Source organism: Vulpes vulpes, chromosome 3, assembly GCF_048418805.1.
Source record: "Vulpes vulpes isolate BD-2025 chromosome 3, VulVul3, whole genome shotgun sequence".
Lineage (NCBI taxonomy): Eukaryota > Metazoa > Chordata > Mammalia > Carnivora > Canidae > Vulpes > Vulpes vulpes.
The window spans coordinates 67,326,309-67,346,896 of NC_132782.1; the positions used below are offsets into that span (position 1 = coordinate 67,326,309).

Consider the following 20,588-nt stretch of genomic DNA (forward strand, 5'->3'; position numbering starts at 1 on the left):
CCTGCGTCGGGGCTCCCTGCATGGAGCCTGCTTCTCCCTCTGCCTGTGTCTCTGCCTCTCTCTGTGTCTCTCATGAATAAATAAATAAAATCTTTAAAAAAAATGTCTATGAAAGGTATAAAGTATGTGTCTAGATTTTTTTATATGGATGTCTAGTTGTTCTAAGATGTTCTGCTGAAAAGACTATTGTTTCTCCATTGAATTGTCTTTGTTCCTTTTGTCAGTTATTATTTGACTACATTTATGTGGATCTGTTCCATTCCATTGATCTATTTGTCTTATTCTTCTGCCATTATCGTTCCTGTCTTGATTACTGTAGCTTTATAGCAAGACTGGAAGTCTGATTATGTCAGTCCTTCAAATTTTTTCTTGTCCTTCAATAATGTGTTCTCTATCCCTGGGTGCTTTGTCTCCTCATGTAAGCTTTAGAATCCATGTGTTGATAACTACAAAATAACTTACTGGGATTTTAATTGGGATTGCATTGACTCTATAGATTAATTTGGAAATAATTTACATTTTGACAATATTCCTCCTATCCATGAGCATGAAATATCTCTCCATTTATTGAGCTCTTCTTTGATTTATTTCACCACAGTTTTGTAGAATTATTTAATCAGAATTTTTGTTAATTCCTTTCCTACTTCATGATAAAATGGAGTCCGACTCTGTATGTGGAAAGGAATGAAAAATACATTGTCTATTATATCACACAATACACATATTACATATGAATGAATGAAAATATGTATTTGTAGTCAAATATATTGTCATAGCTAAAAGCTGATATTTTTGCCCAGTGACAACCCTTCAAAATAATTTGTGGTGATAAATTATTATTCAGAGTGTAAAATGGGCATCATTCCAATAATTAACAGACCAGCCTTGGTGAGAAAGTATTGAGATTTGAAGGAAAAAGGTCATGATGGCCATTGTGATAATAATCTCTGTGGTTTATGGTACATCTGTATGTACTCAGCGCCCACCAGCCTTGCCCTGTCTGTGTTGCTTCTTACATGAAGAAACCTGCTTAGGGGAGCTTGGTGTTCACCCTGAGTCAGAGAGAAGTAAGTGGGATGGGACCCTACCTTCTGTCTGTTGGACTTTATTATTTTTTATTTTTTAAAGTTTTTATTTATTTATTCACGAGACACACACACACACACACACACACACACACACACAGAGAGAGAGGCAGAGACACAGGCAGAGGGAGAAGCAGGTTCCGTGCAGGGAGCCCAATATGGGTCTTGATCCCGGATCCTGGGATCAGGACTTGAGCCAAAGGCAGATGCTCAACCACTGAGCCACCCGGGCTGCCCTGTCTGTTGGACTTTAAAGTATTGTTTTTATAGAAAAGCAGTGTTTTGCATGAGACTGTCCTTTACCATGTAAATGAAAAATAGTACTGTTTAACAACAAAAAAGAAAAATGCACGTGAAAAAGAATGAAAATATAATCTGTTGCCCTGTGGAAAAACCTCTGAGAAACAAAAGAGCTGTCACATAATACATGAAAGCAGTGGGTATTTAATAGGCCTAGCAATTAGAAGCCGTCCCAAATTACCGGAAAATGCATCGAAAATGAAAGGATAAAATGTTCGAAGAGAACGAGCAAGAGGAGCCCATTATCATTACATAGATGATACCATGCTCACAGTCTCCCTTTGAAAAGGCATTTTTATACATTTCATTTGGTTTGCATTGTAAGGTACTTTTAAAAACATTTCTAAAGACATTTGAGTATGTTTTAGTAGTGAGAAGGGCAATTTTGTACATTTCACTTAGTTCGTGTAGTATGGGGAATTTTTTTTTAACCTATTCAAGGCATGTTTTAAAGGTGTTTGAGTACTAATAGAGGCATTTTTGTACGTTTCACTTAGTTTGTGTTGTATGGTGAAATTTTGTTTCCATGAGGGGAAATGGGGTTGGGCTGCATAAACATACTTCATTGAGACTGACAATGTTTTTAATGTTTTAGTTCACTTTATTTTAAGCTATGTTGTTTGTTTTATGCTCTGCATTTCGAAAACTGAAGTAGCTCCCATGAAAACAGCCATGGGGTGTGCCTCTGTGGCTTTGTTCATCATCCCCTCCACTGGGAATGGACCAGGGGAGGGAGGAGGAGGGCCTGTGGTCCAAGGACTGAGGGCATTCCTGCATTTCATTTACTTCCCCTGGGGGGAGAGATGCCCATGATGCCAGCAGCAGGACTAGGAAGGAATGTGGTTCATAAGCTTATACATTCTTTAATGAATGTGCTACTGTTTTTGCCTTGACACCCTATAAAAGATCCTATTTTGTGGAGGAGTCCATATTAAAACTTGTTTGGAGTTTGAGTTCAAAAGGCAAATGCAGAATAAATTGCTAGCTGTCCTCTTACGGGAAGAGCTCTGGATTCTTCTGTGGGCTCAGGTTGGACGGTGGTGAGGGCCATCGGCCTCCTGAACAGCACCTGGGCCGCCTTTGGAAGCCACTGGCCAGCTGGGAAGCCGGCTTGCCCCCGAGGCTGGGGGGTGCTGGGGTACAACACCCGCCCCCTCGGATCCTGGCATGTGACATAGCCTCGGAAAAACCCCCTTCCTCCCTCAAAATGTATCCAGAATTATAGTTTACAACTGTATGTATGTACATGTATGTAACCTTTGACCCTAAGAGCTTGGGGGATTTTGGTTAATTTCTTTTTTTAAAGAAGTTAAAACACGTTTGTGTTAAAAGTATCATGGGACCCAGGTGCTGTGTCCTCTGTGCTTCACGGAGGAGTCACCCTGCAGCCCAGACAAGGCACTTCTCAGTGATGGAGACCCTGAAATTAAAGAAAGCATCTGAGATAGAGAGTCTGGTATTTCAGACTCTAAAGGATTATCAAGTCTGACTGTGTGGACTGTGCCCAGCAGGATGAGAGGTTGTGTCTTCATCTTGTTTGCAGTCACATCCTTGCTAAGAGGAGAGCAGGGAAAGGGGCTGGGAATGCAGCTTTCCCCCCCTGGAACCTTCCTGCACCTTCTTCACTTTCTGATTTTCACTTGAGCGTCACGCACGGTTTCACATCCTGTTCAGTCTTTCCGGAGAAACGAGAGCCAGTAAAGTCAGCGATCCTTTCTCCCCGACTGGGTTAATGAAAGAAGCAAAGGGTCGCAGGAGGGAGACCGCTTGTCCTGGTGCCTTCGCGGCTAGCTTTCTGCCCACAGTTCAGTTAAGTTCATCTCGGGCTCCATGTGTGCAGCGAGCGGTCGTGATCTCAGGTTGGATGCCCCCAAGGAGGTGCTGTCACACCCACGGGTACGTTTGTGACACCGGGGTGTGGGGAGCCCTGGGCCGCGTTACCCTTTGCAGTCCTCGTAAAGTGTCTGAGGGCCTGAGCTCAGCCCCGGTGCCAGTCGTGGGCAAGCGGCCTTGGGAGCGGGGCGGTGATAAGAACATCACACTTGATCCTCCTGTTTTCCGCCAGTTCTGGAAGGGATATTCTTTGGCCCTTGGTCTTGCCCGCCGTCTGCTGTGAGCAGAGGCCAGAGCATTGCAGAGGCTGCCCACGCGGACCCCGCCGGAGCCCTGGCTCCCTCCCTCCCGGGCTCCATGATCCTCCGCAACTCATTTTCATTCTTGGGGCCACGTTTTCCCCACCCCTGGCATAGCGCTGACACCACACCCCAAATGGGGTTGTTGTAAATACTAACGTGGTTAATGTATGTACAGGTGCCCAGCGCAGGAATATATATCTATTGGTATTTGTTGTGATTCTTGTGGTTGTCTTTTCCCCACATATCAGGTCACATGTGTAATGGTGGGGGAGAAAGGGACATGAAGTCAGTTGAGAACTGAAGGAGGACCGGGGCGCCTGGTGGCTCAGTGGTTGAGCATCTGCCTTTGGCCCAGGGCATGATCCCGGGGTCCTGGGATCAAGTCCCGCATCAGGCTCCCTGCATAGAGCCTGCTTCTCCCTCTGCCTGTATCTCTGCCTCTCTCTGTGTCTCTCATGAATAAATAAATAAAATCTTCAGAAAAACAAAACAAAACAAAACAAAAAACTGAAGGAGAACTTAGGGCCCGTTTTTGCCTTGATGTTAATCTGGAGTCTGTGCCCATTTGGCTGATCTGCTGCTTCCCTGTGTCCCGGTGGTTAGTGGTTGGTATCCAGGTAGGGCCATCTCTCCACCATCTCTGGTGTGCGGCTGGAGCTGCTAATGGGATGGAGTGAACCCTGTACCAACCAGAAAAGGTGAAGGGCTCTCTAGGCTCTGTTGTTTGAAAGAACTGGCCCACAAGTCCCAGATTTTACTATGACCTTTGCTATTCTAAAGCCTCAGTGTAAGTTTTTAGGATCCTGACCACATGGGTTCTTTCATCAAAAGTTCTTTGGGTGCTTCAGTGGCTATACATGATTGGATGAGAGATGTAGACCTAGCTGGGTTCTAGCTCTCAGAGGCTGATGCTCATGGTGATGGTCTGGCAGGGCCTTGCCAAAGTGAAAGCCTGAAACCCATGCTGCCATAACCAGAGGAAGCACGACATCTATCATGTGGAGCTGGTATCATATATAGAATGGAAATAGGGGTCCTTTTGTGCATGTGTACTTATTAGCAAGTGAATTGATGGAGAATGAGCATTAGTGTGCAAAAGTGGACCTCAAAAAATGCATTAGGGAGGCTAATATGGGATGCTCCTGTTCTTTTTGCCACTGAAGCGCAAGAGAAGTAGGGAAGTAAGCCCCCAAAATGGCACGTGCTTGCAAGTATTTCCTGCTCTCTCACCGCTGTAGTTAGTACTTTCTGACTCTTTTCTATTAACCTGTGATCCCGTTAAAACATTAATTGCCATGCATTAAAATAAAAGCTCATCACTTGAGAGACTCAGTTTTTTAGATTTTTAAATGAAACATTTTAAATCCATTTAGAAGCCTTAATTTTCTAAGGCGAGGACATTTCTGATCCTCTGATTCAGGGGGTGAAGTTGCTTGTCTTATTTTTCTCCTGATAGTAAATAGTCATACATTCACTTTTGAATAAAATCCATTTCTCCATTTATCAGGGAAAATCTAAATTTGATGAGGTAGCTGTTTTGCATAATTTTAAATATACAATACTGGTTTATTTCTATAGAGAAAAACTAATTTAATGGGAAATTTAAATTTGCAGAAGTTCAAACTCTTCTACTTCTGGAATAATTTTTAAAACTCGATCTATTTGACATTGATCAATGTCGATAACATTTGAGGACATGAACCATTGGTATCACCGTGTTGCTAAATTGTACCTTTGCAATATTTTTCTTCCTTGTAGGAAGTTGAAGAACACGTGGCGTTTTTAATAACGGTCCCGACGGCCCTGGCAATTTTCTTTGCAATATTCATCCTCGTCTGCATTGAGTCTGTGTTCAAAAAGCTGCTCCGCCTTTTCTCCTTGGTGATATGGATATGTCTCGTGGCCATGGGGTACCTGTTCATGTGCTTTGGAGGCACCGTCTCTCCCTGGGACCAGGTAAGGTATTAAAATGTGGGGTTTTTTGGTGTTTTCTTTATGCACTTCAATTGATGACATGCTTAGTTCTGCAAACCTGGCCCTAAACGTAAACACAAGACCTGTAGCTGAGAAGAAAGTCTTTTGAAATAGCCATCTTGATGGTGCCCTGTGGGTGAAGTCGCTCAATGCCCATTTGGACTTATCAGACTTTCCAGCTGCCTGGGAGCAGGCCTGTGTCTCACCCTGTCACCTGTTTTACACGGGTCTGGATATAGTCTTCATCCTGCGTGTAGCTGCATGTTCTCCTAGTCCCTGAGTTATCTGTTATTCCAGGATCTCTCTGGGATCAGAGCCTTACCTGTAACTCTCAAACACCAGTTGTGGCCTTGGACTCTTTGTCAACTACTAGATCTTCCTCCTTGCAACAGACTTCTGTGGCAATGATTTTGTATCACCCTGATTCTGCGGTATCAATAGGATTGCTACATGCACCTGCCGGGAACCTGTGGTGATTCATGTTGACCCTGGGAAGCTCATGGCTTAGGAAATGGCTACACCTGGAGGATATTAGTTCTTTAGGACTTGCGCCTTGTGTTCTTCCTTGTGCGTGTATGCCCTCAGCTGCAGGAGTAAGCGCTGGGTTGTCTCTGGTGCAGGGCTGGGCCGCAGATATGATAGACAAGTTGCTAGCTTCAAGCTCGTGAGTTCTGTAGCCATTCAGGAAGAGAGTGTACTGGGCACTGAGTGGGCTGCCACAGGGGTGGTGGGGACTCCAGAGGGGCAGTGGGTAGGAGAGGACCAGGGGCCAGAAGGGGATAGATGAGAAGGCATTAGGAAACCAGGACCGGTGAGGCCAGAGGAGAAGAGAGATTCAAGATGGCAACAGACAGAAGGGCTCAGGTGCCAGAGCCGGGGGAGAGCATTGCTGGTGTGTCATAGTTGGAGAGAGCCCTGGGTGAGCCCAGGGGGAGGTTTCCAGCAGGTTCTGTTAGGAAATTGTCTCATGGCCTCAACCAAAACATCATCCTGTTTTGTCCTCAGTTTCTCTTGCAAAGGGAGAGGCCTGGACTAAGCGAGCTCCGCTTGGTCTCTCTGGCTGTGTTGCTATGGACAGAAGAGGTGGTACCAGTGTCCTCTTCTGCAGCTCCCTGATGAGGCTCCCCTGTTGGGGGGCTCCCCCCATCAGTCTCCCCATCACAGTCCCCCTCTGGCCTCTCCCAGCTGCCTGCCAGGGCACACACCTCCCTCCCACCTTCAGCCAGCGCCTGTGGAACACAAACAGGACACAGACTAGCAGCATTGCTTGCAGGCCTGTGGCACCCACCCAGTGGCCTGTGCTTGCACCAACGCCACCTCGTTTAATAGTTTGATTTATAAGAAGCCTAACTGTCTGGAAGGGCAAGTGTCCTCTCTGTGTTTTTCTGTTTTCCTTTTGTTCAGAATTCACTGAGTTTGCTTTTCCATATGAATTAAAGGATCAGCTCATCATGTTCCATGAAAACTCCAATTGAGATCTGGATTTAAATTATATGGAATTTGTTAGTTTTTGCTTTGAAATGTCTAGGAAATAATAAAAGGATACTATAACAAAACATCCAGAGATCTGCTAGCTTATTGTACTGAGCCTTTCCCTGGAACGATGTGATATGTCTGTCCAGTAATTATGGTTTTCTTTTATGTTCAAGGACTTTTTTTCCTTCATAAAATCAGTAGTCATTTTACTTAGAGTTGTTCTTAGGTACCTAGAATTTGTTTTGTTGTTGTTATTTTATAAAAGGGATTTTTAAAACATTTACCTTTCCTATTTGGTTAATTTGATGCATAAGAATACTGTTGTTTTTTTATGTTGACCTGTATTCTGCGATCTCAGTGAACTCTTACTGGTTTTGTTAGTCTACTTGAGGGCCTCAGTTTATCAAATTATCTTAAGATGATTTAAGAAAAATGTTTTTCTCCCTTTTAAATCCTTAATTCACTCTCTTTGCATGTATTATGTTTTTTAATTTTATCAGCCAAGACTTGAAATGAGGAGTCATAGTACAAAAGTGGCCTCAAACCCATTTGCAGCATAACTGGACATCTGTAGCTTCACCAGTAATGTTTGCTTTGTTTTTATTATCACTATTTTAATAGAACCAAATAATCATAATAAGGACCCCCCTCCCCCACACCTGTCTGGAATGGTCTTCTCCTATATGTTGCGTGGCTCTTACATCACCATCATTAACCTTGTCAACCTCATCAGAGCGGCTTTCCTCCATCTCTGGGTACCACCCCACCTGGTGACACCCCTACTCTGCAGTTTTCCCACAGCACCTAGGATGACTGGCTGTCCCCCCTTTGAGGTCATAAAGTCCTGGGGGCACATGCCCATCTTGGGTTTATTTTGTCTTTGCACCCGCCAGGGCAGGCTTGCTCCATGTTTTCATTAATATGTGGCTATAGTTCTTTGTCTCCAGATTTGTTGTTGGAATTTTTTTTTTAATTAACTTTTATTGGTGTTCAATTTACCAACATACAGAAAAACACCCAGTGCTCATCCCGTCAAGTGTCCACCTCAGTGCCCGTCACCCATTCCCCTCCAACACCCGCCCTCCTCCCCTTCCACCACCCCTAGTTCATTTCCCCGAGTTAGGAGTCTTTATGTTCTGTCTCCCTTCCTGATATTTCCCAACATTTCTTTTCCCTTCCTTTATATTCCCTTTCACTATTATTTATATTCCCCAAATGAATGAGAACATACACTGTTTGTCCTTCTCCGATTGACTTATTTCACTCAGCATAATACCCTCCAGTTCCATCCACGTTGAAGCAAATGGTGGGTATTTGTCGTTTCTAATGGCTGAGTAATATTCCATTGTATACATAAACCACATCTTCTTTATCCATTCATCTTTCGATGGACACCGAGGCTCCTTCCACAGTTTGGCTATTGTGGCCATTGCTGATAGAAACATCGGGGTGCAGGTGTCCTGGCGTTTCATTGCATCTGTATCTCTGGGGTAAATCCCCAACAGTGCAATTGCTGGGTCGTAGGGCAGGTCTATTTTTAACTCTTTGAGGAACCTCCACACAGTTTTCCAGAGTGGCTGCACCAGTTCACATTCCCACCAACAGTGTAAGAGGGTTCCCCTTTCTCCACATCCTCTCCAACATTTGTTGTTTCCTGCCTTGTTAATTTTCCCCATTCTCACTGGTGTGAGGTGGTATCTCATTGTGGTTTTGATTTGTATTTCCCTGATGGCAAGTGATGGAATTTTTATTTTATTTTTTGTATCCACTTGTTCTGTTTTTACCTATCTTTTGGTTTTATGACATTCGCTTTGGTTTTACTGCTGCTGTCCACCTGCTTGGAAAAGTCTTAAACATACACATTTCAGAGTCCTCTTACTTCCATTTTCTCAGGTTGATCTCTCTCAGGTGTGGAGTTTGTTGGCTAGGTGTCTCGATGTTGGTGATTTTTGTGTCTCTTTGATATTCTTGTTTCCAAGCTCAGGTTGATTTGGGATGTTTCTCACGTCCTCCTCAACATGTAACTCCCCCTGTCTCTCCTCCACCCCCCCTAGGTTACGGTTGCCTTCCTCACACCAGCAGGGCCTGCGTGGAGCTAGCAGGTGGGTGGAGCCTCAGCCCTGCTGGCCTCGCAGGTGGACTGGCTGGACCAGCCCCTGGCCTGGGCATGTTTCTTGGAGTACAGCTGTGTCCTCGATGTGGCTGGATGCTCAGGAAAGGCCACAGCCAGGTCTGGGGCTTGTGGCTTTTTTGGGGGTCCACTTTCCCTAAGCTGGGGGCTTGGTCAGGTGTCTCCTCCCTCTGGGGGCCTCCTCACCCACCTTGCCAGAAGAGGGACACTTGGACCTGTTCCTGCTCTGGGGTTTGATATCCCACTCAAAATATTCAATGCAATGATTTAAAATGAAATTATTATGTCATATTCCCCAAAGCCTGGCATCTCTCAATAGCAGCATCACAGATGTCGCCCCCTCATGGAGCACCAACCTGTAAGAACTATTGTGAGAGCCTCCCGGTGCCTCGGGAGGAGTGCTCAAGGAATGGGTTCCCTGGCAGGTGATAAATCCACTGTTCTGCTGTCAGGAGGCCCAGGAGGGAGCCTGCATGGGCAAAGTCCACATGGGACCACACACCACTGACACCCACCCCCCTGAGGTTTGTTTGTCCTGATGGTATACTACCAGGAAAAACTACAGACTAACATCAGCCAAGGGAAGTGTGGCTGTTATGTCACCAGGAAAACTGACCAATTCTGGGGCTTCCATGTCGTTCTCTGTGGAGTCATGGATGGCACTACTCTCTGCTGTGCATGTGGCACGGGGCACCCGGTATCACCTGCTGGGGGAGCTGGGCCGAGCCTCCGTGTGCAGAGATTTTGCTGGGTCTTGATCACCTACCGCCGACAGGGCTGACCTTTAGCCTCCAGCTGACTGAGCTTGGTCTGAGAGCAGCAGTCTCCAGCACTTCCAGAAGGTCAACTGGTCCAGTCTGGCCTCGGGGAGGCCCCTTCATAAGTCACAAGTAGACTCTGCTGGCCAAGGCCCCCAGGCAACAGAGACCTTCCAGGAGTGTAGAGATGACTAGAGCCCAGGGCAGAGGGCGGGCCTCTGTTTGGGTGAGGGGGAGGCTTCTCCACACGGCTGACATGAGTATAGATCTTCATTGTCAGCATCTCTGTTGCCAGGCACAGAGCATCAGCGGCCAGCATGTGCATCGTGATGACAGGGCCAGCCCCTGCTCTGCATGCCTTCCTGCATGACCTCATATCCCCACGTGGCTCCCCGAGGTGAACGCTGTCCCACTCCTGCTTTACAAGAAACAGAGACACAGGATGAGAAGGACCCTGCTCACAGCCAAATGGCTGGTGAATGGAGGAGCATGTGCAAGGTCCTGACGCTAGAGGCTGCCTCCCTTCCGTGATATAGTGCTCCTCCACTGGAGCGATGTCACCCCCAGGGGACACATGCCTCACTCTGATGGGGGCATCGTACTGTCATCCAGTGGGTAGAAGCCAGAGATGCTTCTCAACATCCTACACTGTGCGGCGCAGCACCCAGAAAAGGTTATCCAGCCCCAAACGTGAGGGGCGCCAGGTCTGAGAAACCCTTGTGTGGTGCATAATGCTGCCTCAGTGGTGCCTTTTAGGGAACCCAAGGAAGGGGCGTCATGCCACCCCTTGTCTGTCTTGATCGGGCTCAAAGGAGTGGTCTGGCAGCGTGTGGCCTGAGGAAGCACGGGCGTGGGCAGAAGGGTGGCAGGTTCCCCGAGGGCCCACGGCATGGTTTGGAAGGGGTGGCGGGGAGTCGGGGAGGATGGGCAGGGCTGCGCGTCGAGCCCCCCTGCCCTGGGCTCTGACTCCACCCCGTGTTGCCAGCCCCCGCCCGCTTGCGTCTGTTCCGCACAGCTGCCTCCTGACTGAAAAGGTGTTAAAAATGACATTTTCTCGATGGTTCCAACAAGTCCGAATGAAGTCGGTGGTAAATGGTGGTGTTTTGGGCCCTCGCTGCATAGTGGCAGCAGCTGTGGTTTTGCGGGGAGTCCTGCGGGCACCTCCCGCTTGGGCTGATTTGCTGACACGCCCTTCGCCGGCCCTGACTTTCCGTGGACAAAGTGGTAGCAAAGAAGGTGATGCTCTTGCTCCTTCCATCTTATTTTCCTGAATCGCTTAAAAATACTCGAACGGTTTTGAAGTAGATGGTAGTAGAGCCTTACATAAACTGTTTGTTTTCTCTGTTTTGTTAGGTCCAGTCAGTGGGATCATTTTTATTTTTATTTTGGTTAAGAAACCAGTGGCCACACGTATGGGGCGCATCACACTTCCAGTGCAGTTTCGCGGCGTAGCAGTGGTCCCTACGCGATAGCTGCTGGAACGTGGGGCCTTCCTGGGAGGTTCACAGTTAGTGTCCCCAGCTCTGGGGCCAGAGGTCTGCGATCAGGGTATGGGCAAAGCCATTCTCCCTCTGAAGGTGCCAAGGGAGGATCCTCCCTGCCTCTTCCAGCTACTTGTGGTTTCTGGCAATCCATTGGCCTATGGACATACCCCTCCAGTCCCACACCATTCTTGTCTGTGTATCCCTTCTCTTCTTGTGAGGATGCTCATTGTACCGGATTTAGGGCTTCTCCTGATGGTCTCATCCTAAGCTGATGACAACTGTAAAGACCCTGTTTCCAAATAAGACCACATTCACATGTATTGGGAGGTAATACCCTTTCTGATGGACACAGCTCAACTCATGACAGCTCTGATTTCATGGGAAGACACACTGTTCCCTAAGTGGATTGCAGGAAGCCACTTCCATCTTGCGTGGCGTGGTGCTCGAATGTCTGCTCCCCCTTCTGAAGATTTCCATAACTGCTCTTGTTGTCGACCTACACTTAAACCACAAATCCACTTTGGAGTTAAATGTACGCCCTGGAGGTTTTGATGTTTTTTGAAACCTGGGAAGCCTGGGTGGCTCAGTGGATGAGTGTCTTGCCTTTGGCTCAGGTCGTGATCCCTGGGGTCCTGGGATCAAGTCCCACATCAGGCTCCCCGCAGGGAGCCTGCTTCTCCCTCTGCCTGTGTCTCTACCTCTCATGAATAAATAAATAAAATCTTTGAAACCAGTGTCTATCAGGAATTAGATACGTTCTGGTGTGTGAATATCCTGTTGAAATAAATTTACACTCACAAATACAAAGAGAAGATAACCTGACGATTGCATTGGCATGTGAACAAACAGTGTCACGAACAAATGTTTGTGCATGAGGCTGCCTTGGTGTCCCTCTGCCTGTCTGAATAAAGGAAGTGCTTCTTTTGGCTCCTACATTAGTGGCATCGAGGAAGTTTTGCTTGATGAATTTTCATAATGCTTTGGTTTACTTGGTGAAACCCAAGCTTTTAGATGATGTTTTTTAATGAATTTTTAGCAAGAATGAATGCATTTTGGGTGCCTGATGGCTGAGTTGGTTAAGCATCTGCCTTCGGTTTAGGTTATGATCTCAGGATCCTGGGATCGAGCCCCACATTGGGCTCCCTGCTCAACAGGGGGGTCTGCTTCTCCCTCTCCCTCTGCCTGCTGCTCCCCCTGCATGTGTGCGCATTCTCTCTCTCTCTCTCTCTCTCTCTCTCCCCCCCCTTCTCTCTCTCTGTCAAATAAATAGATGAAATGTTTAAAAAAATGAATGAATGCATTTCATCCTCGCTGATAGCCACTGACGTAGGACCTTCCCTTTGGGATGAGAATACCAATCGGCAGGGGGCAGGAGGGCAGTCCCCACTTGGCTGGCACCTCAGCAGATAGATGCTGGCTTGGTTAAGTAAGGACAAGAAAGCTGAGTCGTATTTGCATTTGTCTCCAGGATTCTGCTTCCCTCCTAGGAACAGCTCATTGAATAGAGTTAAATGAGCGCTTCCATTCCTGACAACCCCATTTCAGCTTTGGCAGGGAGAACACACTGAAGTTACTGTATAGATTTGTGAAATTACTGCCAGCTTGAAAGGCTAGCAGTTTGCTCTAGGAAGAAGACGCTTCCTTGGTCACATTGCCGGAAAGGATACCAGACACTCCGCGTGTGCCTCTGTGTGTCTTCTTACAAAAGTAGGACATCAGTGTGCAAACATCTATTTATTTTTTATTATTGGAAGCAGGAAAAATGAAAGAAAGGCTTCTCATAGGCTGTGAGCTGGAATGGAATCAGTTTGCGCAGTCACTTGGAACACTGCTAAGGAAGGTCTTTACCGTCGGGAGAGCCGAGCAGCCTGTGAATGGAGAGAGAAATCCAGCTCAGAGGGATCGCGCCTCCCTATCCAAGGCGCTCATCTCTAAGCTTTTGTGCAGCAGCGGGGCTTCTCCGGGGGCATTTTGCCCTTACTTTGGAAAAGGATACACTGGAGAAGAATTAAAAAGTAATACAAATGATTATCTCCTTTAGCCCCAAAGATGAGGGCTTAAGCGTTGTGTTGTTACCGTTTTAATGCGGAGGACAAAATGTGAATCTTAAGGAAGTGCATTGCAGCTGGACCCAGCCTGAAGTGTCGTTATTTTGAGATCCTGCATATTTTTGGCAGTTTCCCGCGGAGGTGGCATTTCTGTGTTCTCCCTCCCGTTAGTTGCCAGCCAGAGTGAGGGGATGGTCATACCGGCTGTGCGGAGCGCTGGGAGCTTACCACGACCCGTCCTTGCCCAAATAGATGGTTCTGCCCGTGTTTCCAGAACAATCTCTCTGCTTCCTGCTCTCTTTCTCCTCCTGCGCTTTAGAGGAGCACAGGGCCTGGTCCTGAAGATGGGCATCTGAATCAGACTCTTGTCTGGTGATGAAACAGGCATTGCCATTCTCACTTCTGCACTTCTGGAATATCTCCCCCACCCCACGGCCACATCAGTGTACATCTTAGACTGAGTGATCTTGGAGACATGTCTGTTTGGTGCTCCATTCCCGGTGGCAGCAAGTGTCACACACATAGGCATCACACTTCGGGTACTTGTGGAGATACTGAATATGCATACACACAACCTGCCTGTCTGCTTGCCCCCTTGGCACCATCGTGGTGATGGAAAACACTTCTCCTGGGCCAGGCAGTATTCAGTGACTTCACTTACAGAACTTATTTGATTTCTGTTACCCTCTGAAGTAAGTACCAATATTATTTGCAATTTACAGGTGAGGAAATGGAAACCCAGAGAGGTTAAGCAACCTTGCCACAGTCACACAGCTAGGAAGACAGAATGAACTGAGCATTCTGGCGCCATGATCACCATGCATCATCTCCATGCCATGGAGAATGTGGGGTGTTTCCTGTCATGCCTCGGCAAATGATAGATTACTGTGGTGAGGAGGGGACATATTTGGGAATTCTGAGTTGTTCTTTCTGAGCCACTTTTGGGTTAGATGTTATTTGGAAAAACTTCATGGAGGGCAGCTGTTACTTAGATGACACAAAATTGATCACATCATTGTTTCCAGTTGTCAGCAGATATTCCCAGTTGAAGGGAATACATGTTTCATTCCTTGGATGAATCAACAAGAGAAAGGGGACATACTTGAGAGAAGAATTAAATGTCTATGGACATATATGAGTCAATATTGTTGTTTAGGAATTAATGATTGCTTTTATGCTGAGGTTAACATCGCTTCATTATAAATAGATTCCTTATGGTCTCGCTTCTTTCTGCTGATTTTCTCTTCTGGTCCTGTCTTAGCTCCCATCTACCTGCAGAGAGGCCCTTTCTTCCCTGTAGGAAAAACCCATCAGACTCCAAGGGAGGGCGTTCGCCAGGATGCCAGCACAAGGCTCGGAGTTCAGTCCAGCCTGGCACAGCCTCTCTCTGAGCAGTGCTGGCTCTGGGAACTATTTATGACTTTGCTTAGAGTCTGTGTAGGATGGCTCTCGAGCTCTGGGGGGTGGCCACCATCACGAGGATGCTGGTGCTGTGTGTGCTACTCTCAGGGCATCTGGAGCACCACCTGGAGAAGTCAACGTGAAGTGGAAAGTCGGGACTGCAATCTGGAATTCATAGTGTTTTCGTGAAAGAGCTGGAATTTTACAAGGGAGGAAAAATGTTCTGTGGACTTCCAAAACATCTGTTATTGACTCGGTTTAAATGGAGCCACTTTTGATGTTGGCTGTGTTAGAGCTTACTGCATTCAGTGTTTGTGAATGACTTTATGAAAGGTTGTGTTTGTAATGGAATTCCAGCTACTTTGTGCTTGTAACGGAGTGGGAAGCAGTTGTTATATCCAGAGAGACGTGGGAACCGGTGAATAATACAACCTGTCACTGTCAGGTGGGGACTGTGTGTGCGCGCCCATGCGTGCATGTAGGGGAGATGCCAGCATGAAGGGGAGTGAATTCTAGACTCCAGGCTGGAGCAGCAAGTACCCTGAAAAAAAAAAGATCCAAAGTTTAAATTATTTCCTATTAAGAGTTGCTAAGCAACACCTCACTTAGCTTCCCCAGCATTCAGTATTTCACATTTTCTTTTCTCAGCAGCCACTAATACCATCCTCACCCAACTCAAGGACAGGAATGAGATATAGACCCCAAATAAAATAAGAGGTTTGCACGAAGGAGACTTTCCAATAAACTTTTAGATTCAGGGTAAGTAAATAATTGAGGAGAATAGGTGAATGCTATATTTTACATCATCACCATGAGATGTTTCCTTTTATTCTATATTTGCAATATTTTATGAAAAAAATGTGATATATCATATATCTTCTTAATGTAATTTTCTTGGATTTAAGTATTTTCACATACTCCAGGTTTTGATGGACTTGTGAATGTCCTGTCCCTGGTGCTGCTGGCTCCCTCGGGTTGGAGCTTTATGGATCTTTCTGTTTCTAACTCCCAGCCCAGCACCCAGTGTGGTGGACATAGAGGGACAGGCAGGCTACCATTCACATTGGGAAGGGTTGATAAGGTGCTGGGTGAGGAGCCATGGGGTGGAGGGGTCCAGTCCTGCCTATAGATGGTCTTTTTAATGCTTTTAAGCCCTGTTCTGGCCAAATGGAGACTTCCATCTATGTACTTTTGTCCAAAGGTTTGCATTCCCTGTCAGGGATAATAGCAAGAATAAAACATTTCCCAGAGATTCACATCATTTATTTTGTAGACTTTATGGTCTAAGAATGGAGTTTTTAATCATTTCTGCATCTCAGCTTCACCACCACACACACAAACAAAGGGCATTTCTCTCTGCTCTTGGGGCATGCCCAGACCCCCCTGGTGAGACCCGTAGCTGTCAGGACCAACTGTCACCCGCTAAAATGCACTTGAGAGTCATGGCTCCTCATGACTGTTGTAACGCTTGTGACCCAGTGCAGAGATGGTGCTGGGAACTCACCAGAGCAGTACTGGAGAGAAGATGCTCACCAATAAGGGTGAACATGCAGCTTGGTGATATTTGCTGTTCAATGCTTATAGTGTCTAAGGGCAGCCAGAACCAAGTACCATGAATTGAGTGGCTTGGGACAATACAAATGTAATGCCCTACAGTTCTAGGCCACAGGTCCAAAATCTAGGTGTGGCAGGGCCATGCACGCTGACAGCGTAAGAGAATCCTTTCCTTGCATCTCGCCAGCTTCTCGTGGTGTGCCAGCAATCATGGGCATCCCTTGGATTGCACTTACATAGCAGCCTCTGCCTCTGTTGTCACATGGTGTTCTCCTTGTGTCTGTCTGTCTTCACATGACTGTTTTCTTGTAGAGATATCAGTCCTACAGGGGGCCAGCCTGCTCTCAGACGACCTTGTCTTAGCTAATTACACATGTAGTGACTCTGTTTCCAAATAAGTCCACATTCTGAGATACTGGGGTTAGGACTTCAACCTTTCTTTCTTCTTTTCTCCCTTTCTCCCTTTCTTATTTTCTTTCCTTTTTTCTTTCACATGAGCACATGCTTTAACCATACAAGGTGTGAGGGAACCCAGATAATAGAACTTTTGGGTCTTCTTTCTTTCTCATGTGTCTGGGCATGTTCAAAGGCCTGGTGGACGTAAATCACACATTACCTTGTCTACACTCACATCTGCTACGTTACATGGACCTGTGCAAAATGCAAATGCGGGACCCGTGATTCAGAATTTGTTAAGATTTAAAAACAGTCTCAGCAGGGCATTAGACCAAATGAGGTCCCTTTTAAACACGGGTCCCGTGTGGCTGTGCAGGTGCACACCATACATAGTGCAACATGTCTGCTCTAGTTCCCAGGGCTGGGAGGGTCCGAAGATGGTCTCTGTTTTAAGGCTTGGAGTTCCAACTGCTGGCAGCAGGTGGAGGGAGGTGTGAGGCTGCTTGCTCTTCCTGCCCCACGGCTTTGCTTCAGGGAGATGAGTGCTAGCTGAACACAAGCATCCATCCCCATCCATCCCGTGTGGGGAGTGGTCCATATCTCAGAAGAAATCAGTGAGAAAAGAAGATGGGAGAAATTAGGAGAGATTTTGAAAGGGTTGCTTGTCACTGCTGGGGGTGGGGGAGGGGTACCCAGAATGGAAAACTGTCCTAGACCGAGGGTGGAATCTTTTTGCCAAATGAATGTTTCAGCTCTGCCAGACATGATTGATGACTGCTTTCATTTGCTTGTTTAAATTCAGCTTTTATTTTAAAGAGCAGCTTTAGTTCTGGAGGTTCTGTTAATATATCCCACTCTCTATGAGTACAAATTGTGTTACATTTATTTTGTAATAAGCTGGTTTTAGCAATTTTGCTGTCTAATAAATTCAAAGCTGAGGTTAATAAGCATACTTTAAAAATCATCCGTGTGATGATTCTGCTCAGAGGAGGATGGTGGCATTTTGAATGTCCAGTTCTAAACACAATGAAATCATAGAGACTCAGTTTATCCTCCCACCTCAAACAACTGAAGAATGGGACAAAATACATGGAATGCTGGCTTTGAGACACTGACTAAGAGCCACTGCAGGAACATGACCCTTATAGAAAGGGAAACAAAAGGGGAGATCCTATGGTTGCCCCAACTTCCTGCATTGAGGGAACCCTCCAGACTGCAGCACAGAAGGCAGAACTCAGCAGGTTCGTGAAGTTGAAAAGACAAAGTTCAGAGTTTGGGGAGGTAAAGACACTGGAGTTCTCAGGGCAGGAAACCAAGGAGGAGGGATGAGAGAGAAAGAGGGAAGAAACGAGGAAGCAAGTTCTGGAGACTTGTAGATGATCTCGTGAAGTCTCCATCTGAGCACTAGTTAGCACCTGCAATGGAAGGAAGCTCCAGTGTCCAAGAAAGAACCTCTAGTAAAGAGCAGTTGGAATAATTTCTACTATGGGGCCTGGAAGAGTAACATGCATTTCCTAATGTGAAAGGAATCTATTCATGAAGACCTGAGAGCCTCTAGTGACTGTGCCCCTGGTAAGAGATTCTCAAAGATTGCACTGCTCTTCAAAACTGATGGGACAATAAGAGAGTCAACAAAGATATAGGAGATTTTGAAAGTACTACCAAACCGGTTGATCTGATTGGTGTTTATAGAATACTCCTACCCAACAATGCAGAGCCTACGTTCTTTCAAATGCATGTGACATTTTTTCGAGATAAACCATATTCTTGACTGTAAAAGTCCCCTTGAGTGTGAAAGGGTTACCTTCATACAAAGAATATCCTTTGACCATAATGGACTTCAATAGAGATCAATAACAAGGAGACTTGGAGAGTCAACCAGTAATTAGAAACTAAACAATACATTTCAAAATAGCCCAGGAGTCCAAGAAGAAATTACAAGGTGGATCAGAAAATATGTTGACTAAATGAAATGAAAACATGATGCCTCATAACTTGGGACATTACACCCTCATTGGGGCTTAGAGGGAACTTACTGTATTGATTATACTAGAGAAGATCAAGGGCTCAAACTAAGGTCACTTAGGCTTCCACTTTTAGAAACTAGAAAAGGTAGTACAAATTAGAAGAAAGAAAATTAAACAAAGGAGCAGAAAACAATGAAATTATAAACAGAAAGACAATAGAGAAAAATCAATGAGACCAAACTAGTTCTTTGAGATGGTCAATAAAATTGATAAAACTTTAACTAGACTGATCAGAAATAATGAAATAAGGTGAAACTTCCAATTTTAGGAATGTGAGAGGGATAGTCTACATGGGTCCCACAGTCGTTAAAAGGTAAAGAAATATTATGAACAGCTTTATGCTGATAAATCCCACAGTCTAAATGAAATGGAAAATTCCTTGAAAAGCAAACTAACAGAGCTCATTTAAGAAGGAATAGATAGCCTGAGTAGCCCTATATGCAAAAATAATTTGAATATGTAGTTAAGTATCTTCCCACAAAGAAAACTCAGGTTCAGATGTCTCTCCTATTAAGTTCTTACCAAAATTTTAGGATAAAATAATCCCAGTACTACACAAATTCCTCTACAAAATAGAAGAGGGAACATTTTCCAACTCATGTCATGAGGCCACCATTATTCTGATACCAAAACAAAAGGCCTTACAAGGAAAGAAAACTAAGACCAAAACTATCATGAAAAATAAAATGTAATATATTTTTTATATATGTATATATATATCCATATATATATGTATATCCATCTATTTTAAATATAAAATACAGCATCACCAAATAGAGTTTATCTCAAGAATCAAAGTTGGTTCAACATTAAAAAAGTCAGTTGATGGGGCAGCTCTGGTGGTCAGCAGTTAAACACCGCCTTCGGCTTGGGGTGTGATCCTGGGGACCCGGGATCGATTCCCATGTTGGGCTCCCCATAGGGAGGCCTGCTTCTCCCTCTGCCTGTGTCTCTGCCTCTCTCTCTCTGTGTGTGTGTCTGTCATGAATAAATAAATAAAATCTTTAAAAAAAAAGAGAGAAAAAAGTCAGTTGATATGATTCATCACGTTAATGGATTGTTTCAATAAATGCACTACTCTCATTCCAGGAGATACAGAGGAGGCATTTGACACAATTCGACACCTATTCATGGAATATCTCTCAGCAGTCTAGGAATAGAAAGGAATCACCTCAAACTGATTCAAGGCAATTGTGCAAAAGCGTAGCATGATTCTTGATAGTGAGAGATTGAATGCTCTCTTCCTGCAGTCCAGAGTCTTGTCGGGGTGACCACTCCTGCCATGTCTCTTCAACAATGTACAGACACCCCAGCTAGTGCAGATGGCAAGAAGAAGTAATAAAAGACACGCAGACCAGAAAACAGGATGTCGAGTGACTTTGTGTGTGTGTGTGTGTGCGCGCGTGCGTGTATGTGCATGCAGTGTCCATTATGGTCAACACAAGCCACATGTTGCTACAGAGCATTTCCATATTTTGAATTGAGTGATGCTTCCAAGTGTGAACACTTACTTTTATTTTTTTTTATTATTTTTTTAAAGATTTTATTTATTCATAGAGACACACACACACACACACACAGAGGCAGAGACACAGGCAGAGGGAGAAGTAGGCTCCATGCAACAAGCCTGATGTGGGACTCGATCCCGGGTCTCCAGGATCACCCCCTGGGCTGCAGGCGGCGCTAAACCACTGCGCCACCAGGGCTGTCCGAACACTTACTTTTAAAGGCCAAGTATGAAAAAAAGAATGTAAACTATTTTTTAAAATACTTTAAAAAATTCATTATGTGGTAAAATTATTGTATTTTGGGAAAAATA

At 45.4% G+C, this 20,588-nt stretch overlaps 1 protein-coding gene across 1 annotated transcript in view; it reads left to right on the forward strand.

Moving 5' to 3' along the window:
- The window catches only part of ADCY2 (adenylate cyclase 2), a 386,829-nt gene that overhangs the window by 16,924 nt on the left and 349,317 nt on the right, over positions 1–20,588 (forward strand). The window contains exon 2 of the mRNA XM_026017679.2: positions 5,279–5,476. Coding sequence (XP_025873464.2) covers positions 5,279–5,476 — 198 coding nt within the window. The remainder of the gene's footprint in view (positions 1–5,278; positions 5,477–20,588) is intronic.